Below are 6,000 nucleotides of genomic sequence, written 5' to 3'. Positions count from 1 at the left end.
TTCACTGATCCCGCTCCACTTGGGATCCCTTCTTCCTTTATTAATTAACCAATCAGTGGTTGATCTTGGGTCGCACAATAGATTATGCACGCCTTCATTTCCACTTCCTTCCGGGCTCAGTTCCGAATTTGCTAATCGGGAAAGTGTCGGAAGGTGGCGAGCCTTTTCCATTGGTCACCTCTCCTTGGTTGCCTCATCCCTCTCTGGGACTTGGCTAGAAGAAGGGTCCGCTTGGGCGTGGTCAATTTTCCAATATGATCGACCAGATGTGGCATAGCCAAGAACAATGCAAGCATTGTCTTAAAGGCCGAGTGCACACGTATGGTCATTGCATGTGTAGTACGTACGGGTTTTCGGTTGCAGTAAATATTTGTACTAAATGCTTCACGCATATCTGATATTCGTTCTGAATCTACTTTGGGGTTCTCGCGGCAGTAAACCCATTACGTTCTACTGCACTGGGAGCATGAGCACGTTTCGCTAGAATTTTCCAGATGTTTTATGACATTAGTGCAAAATAATTATGAGCAGGAAAGTTTTGAAGTCTTAAATACAATTTTCATGATATTACTTGCCAGATGTTTTATTGCATTAAAAAAAGAGTCTCATTCTCATATGTTTTGTATTATAATCAATGTTAAATATTAAAATCAATGTTTATAATAATGTTAGCAAAAAAATTTATAAATTAGTTTTTACATATATCATAAGCCTTAATTTTTAATTAATAAATATTTATTAAGTGTTTCATAAGTAAAAACGTAAAAGCAAGGTAAGGTCAAAAGTAAAAAAAAAGGAAACATTTTAAAAATAGAGGAAAAAATAATAACCCAAAATGGAGGATTATAAAAGATTAATTTTTTAAATGTATTTTAAAGTTCGGATTTAATTAAAAATTGTATATTAAAAAATTATATATTAGAACATGAAAGTAATAGCAAAAATTGTAATATAAAATATAATTTTATAAACCTTTTTATAGGTCAATTAACACTTCTGCATTCAAATATCCATGCTTAGATGGATAACATTAAAGAATATTGGTAATATAATGTTTTATTAATTACTCCTACGTCTAATCGGCAAATTACAAATAAATTTATCTATAAGAGATAAGAGGTACGTTGACCTACACCTTCAAAGTTTTTTAAGCACATTAATTATTCATTATTAGTCCGAATGTATACTCACACTTTTCGGTGTTTTTATCCGTATGGTCAGTAGAAAAGCTAATGGTAACCTTGAGGTTGTCGCCGAAAGCAAGAGTTTCATAAGGTTTGTTGCTGGGTGTGGGGGCGGTGAAGAGTACATGATTCGGTATAACATGGCCGTCGATTACCTGGCGATCGATTTTGTCGGCACGCGGCAATGGCTATGATGAAAAAAAGAGATTATAAAAGTAACATAGTGGTGGTCAATTTTTTTATATTTTATAAACAGATATGCAGAGAGGAGGGCAATTGTATCTATCATCTATATTTACACGCTGAAATGTGCGCTGTAATGTTCAACATATTTATTTTTGTTGGACTTTATTGTGATATTTTATGTTTTCAGATAATTCAGAATAATTTAAATAGTACGATGTATAGTAAATAGCATTAAAATATTTGCTTAATTAAAATGTAGTTCATGAATTTACTAGAATGATTTATATTAATTCATTATATTTGATAATGTATAAATTAGGGCTCGTTTATTAAAATTCTAAGAAAATAATAATGAAAACAAAACCTGTCGATAAAAAATTCATTTTATAATTATTTTATAATTTCATCCTGTATATATTTACTCAATCAGAACAATCAGTAATTTATTTAGGGTTTAATGATATTTTTTTCATTTTTAATCTATTTTTAAACGTTATCGACGTTGAAACAATTGACGCTCATAAGAATAATTTGAAGTAAATTATTAAGATTAATGTCAACCCATTTTTCTACCAGCCTTTAATATCTCTAATTATCAATTTTATAGTAATATTTAGTTGATAACAAAAAATATTGGTTTAGTATTGTTAAAATGTGAAGAAAGTATTGTTTAAAATTTTTAATTTATAATTAATAGTCGGCGTTATTATTTTTATTTCTAGTATGCTCTATTACTATTAATAATAAAGATTAATATAAATGTATAACTAAAATTATTACACAATTTAAACGATTTAGTTTTAAACTATACTTGCTATTCTCTCTGCTTATGAAAGATTTGTTATTTGTTTTAAATAAATTTAATATTATATTGAGCATAAAATAGAATTTTCGTAGTATATTTTCATATAAAATTAAATAAAATTTTATGTAGTCTATATAATTTAATGCTTTTTTAGTACAAAATGCTCATTAATAATAAATTAAAGAATAAGCAATGCATGTACCTTAAATGAAATTGCTAAGTAATATCACTATAATGAGTATGCCCATGAAATATATTACAGCATATCAAACTTCAAATGTACAGTAAATGAAAATTACATTGAATACTCTTTTTAGAAAATAATACATAAAAAATGTTTTTTATGAAAAATAAAAGACAAATATGATTATTTTAATCTCAAAATTTGACTCGACTGCTACTGAAGATTAAAAGCATTTAAAAACTTTTGTTTCATTCTCACGGCTGTGTGTTAGCGTTAAGAATGAAGCGCGGTTGATGAACTTTATAGAACAATTGTAATACAACTCAAATTAGCAATACTGCAGGGAAATAACATCAACGAATATGCGAATCAACAGTGAAGAAAAACATATATTGGCAGAAATTGATTCTGTTACAGATAATACAAAGGGTAGAATCAACATTCCTAACAAGCGTGAAAAAGTTTTTAAAGATTTCGATGAAATCTGAAATAATAAATAAGAACTATATTTTCTTTAGACAAATGCGTAAGATAAATATTCATTTATAATAATATTACAAATATTTTATTATATGCTAATAAAGGAAAGAATACAATATTAAAACAATTAGTTTTTAATGCTTTTCAAAACGTTATTTTAAGTCAAAGTATTTTTTCAATGGATGATAGCACATAATAAAATTTAAATAATAAATATATAAATAAATAATAAATAAAAATCCATTTTTATATACGTGTAATTATGTTATAAATATACATTTTCAATGTAAATATTCATTCATACACTATAAGCGTACTAAATTTATTTCTATTACATAATACAAATATTGAATAATACACGTATATGTACTTCTCTTATCATTATATTTTTGTACATTTTCAGTACTTTTAGTTTTTCAGTTTACAATTCAATTATTGCTTAAAGTTATATTAGTAAAATATTAATGATAGCCTATATTCAAATTAATCTAATTAATCTAATTACTATAAAGTACTACGCCTTCGGTACTTTTTTCGTTAAAGACTTGAATTGATAAGAAATTTTTAGAATCATTATTCATTTATGAATAACTCGGTGAAACCTCTTAAATATTAATAGAAAATCTTCTTGCAATTTAATAAAGAAATTATATGACTTTCACAAAAAATTCATTTAATCTTCTTATAGTATTAATCCCCAATTCTTATTATAAATTCTCTAATATTTAAATCATATAAAATAAATGAACATTATAATTCTATAATTATGAACTAATTTTTATTAGCAAAAATTATTTTAGATAGAAGAATCAAATTGATACTAGTTGACTTTTATTTTCGACATATAATCAATAAATCATTGCAATTCAACAAACCTTCTTTAATATATTCATTTAATTATTATTAAATTAACAGGAGGATTTATTTATACTTTTTGCGCTGAATACAAGCGTTGCATAAGTAAAGCATACTGTTGATTATTTTTTTGAATATTAATAGATTGATATTGGATGCACATCGCAATTTTAATTAATATGTGATGTGTTAAATTCTGTATTTATTAAAAAATTAATTTATAATATATTATTATTTTATATAATTGTTTTCTTTTACATCAATATATAACATGTTGCACAATAATGATAGTCCGAACAAGAAATTCCATACCTTTTTAACGAAATAAAATTCTCATTTACATCACTCACAAGAAAGCCAAGCAGCGAAAAAGATATGAAAAGTAAAGGTGGAAGTAAAAACGCAGACAAAAACATAAGTGAAGAGAAGAAAAGGAACGAAAGCACGCATGGATAACAACGCAAAAAATCGTCTGCGCTGCAACCTCTATTACTTTAAAATTACTCGGATTCCACGTGTCATAGAATAAGCCACGATAAAACAAAAAAGTAAAAAAACATAAATTTACGAATAAGCACATTGTTTTAATACAATCCTTACATGGTTATCCTTTAAAATTTGGAACCACGATCTACAAAAATCACGAGGATATAATTTAACCGATAAAAAAGATTCAATAATTAGAAATTAGTTTGCTTTTATAAATTATTCGTAAAAATTAGATCAATTACAAAAAAAAAGATTTACAAATATTTTTTAGATAAAACCTATTAAAAAATATTTGAAATTTTTTACTTTATAAATAAATACAATAGCTAGTAATTTTCATGTGAAATTTTTATTCTATATTTGGGATCTCTTGTATTTACTATTTCTTCCTCTAATAAGTACTAATTTGGGTACGTCATAAATATATTTACGATTACGTTAAAAACTTTTACGCATATATATTATAGCAAATAAAAAGTTAAAAAAATGAGTAAAATTCTTTTCAATTCACTCGCAGTATGCCAAAAGTTAAAAGCTTTTCAAATACTTTACGCCAAACTAATAAAATATGACATATGGATTTAAAATTATACGTTGAAACTATGAAACAAACAGAATTTAAAAGTAATTCCATAGGAAAATCACTTTGATTATTCATATAGATTTTACTAATAAAATCTTCTATTAACTTTAATGAAATAAGATAATTTTTTAAATTAAAATACGAATTTGACTTGATCCTTTACTTATTATACACTAAATAAATTAAAATTTTTATTATTCAATTTAACTAAACTAATTTTCAATTATATTTAATTAATATTAAACAATAGTTTTAGGAATACCCTTTAAAAAATTATTATTAATTAAATCATATATATACATACTTTGAATCCTTCATCCACAGGAATGAAGAAAGTAAATTTTCCCTCAGCAGAAAATATATTGCTCTTCTCAGTTAGCTTTACTCGTTGTTGGAAAGTTCTGAAACATAATAGAAATTCGGAAACGATACTTACTAATTGTTCGATTTTAAAGGTTTAGTTTACGGCTCGAACTACCAATTCAATAGTTCAGTGGATTAGTCTCTCGCCAGGATAACTTTAAAGGAAATAATAAGTGGAAGGGCTGAAAAATATTATATATAATGTAATTTTAGTAAGATCAATGTTTATTATTTGGTAATAATTATAATAATATTGCAATGTTGTGGCTAGAGAAGATTATGCTATTGTAGTAATGAGAGTGTGTCCTTGTATTCTTGATTATTGTAGCTTCCATGGATATGACTGAGTATCTTGAAGTTGAGGTAATGCTGATGTAGTCAATCAATCATGCTTGTGAGGTAGCATGAGAAGATGGTGTTTGAATCATGTATGCTTGATGTATGAATAACTATACTTGATATGGTGTAAGATGTTTAATGGCATATATTAAGTAATCAATTGTGTCTTTAATTATTTATGGGGGCAGTAGAAGGGCTAGTCACACACAAGAGTAATTAATGATAAGTTTTCGTGCTCTTGAAAGACGTAATGAAATGCAATTGTAATCGATTATTCAATATATTGTTGTCTCGTCTTGACAATGTGCTTGACGAATTGCGTCGCTTGAGTCGACTCGTATGGGCCTGTACGGGGTCGAAGCGTTGGTTCGAGAGAGAAACCGTAAATTTGCCCGATTGACTCTTGTGGGCCTGTACGGGGTCGAAGTGTTGGTTCGATCGAGAGAATGTAAAATTGCCCGTTTTATTCTTGTGCGAGATATGACTAGTTTATTTATTAATATAAAGGTGTACCTTGCGATCTGCAGGCTAG

General features: G+C 26.9%; 1 protein-coding gene across 1 annotated transcript in view; it reads right to left on the bottom strand.

Moving 5' to 3' along the window:
• The window catches only part of Fas1 (fasciclin 1 Fas1 domain-containing), a 98,820-nt gene that overhangs the window by 40,935 nt on the left and 51,885 nt on the right, over window positions 1-6,000 (bottom strand). Inside the window, exons 5-6 of the mRNA XM_011503836.1 lie at window positions 5,071-5,167; window positions 1,192-1,372 (exon numbers count right to left, since the gene is read on the bottom strand). Of these exons, the coding sequence (XP_011502138.1) occupies window positions 1,192-1,372; window positions 5,071-5,167 (278 nt within the window). The remainder of the gene's footprint in view (window positions 1-1,191; window positions 1,373-5,070; window positions 5,168-6,000) is intronic.

Source organism: Ceratosolen solmsi, unplaced genomic scaffold (genome assembly GCF_000503995.2).
Source record: "Ceratosolen solmsi marchali unplaced genomic scaffold, CerSol_1.0 scaffold10, whole genome shotgun sequence".
In the NCBI taxonomy this organism is placed as follows: domain Eukaryota; kingdom Metazoa; phylum Arthropoda; class Insecta; order Hymenoptera; family Agaonidae; genus Ceratosolen; species Ceratosolen solmsi.
Note: the sequence above shows the minus strand (reverse complement) of the source record. Positions and strands in the feature narration are given on the sequence as shown.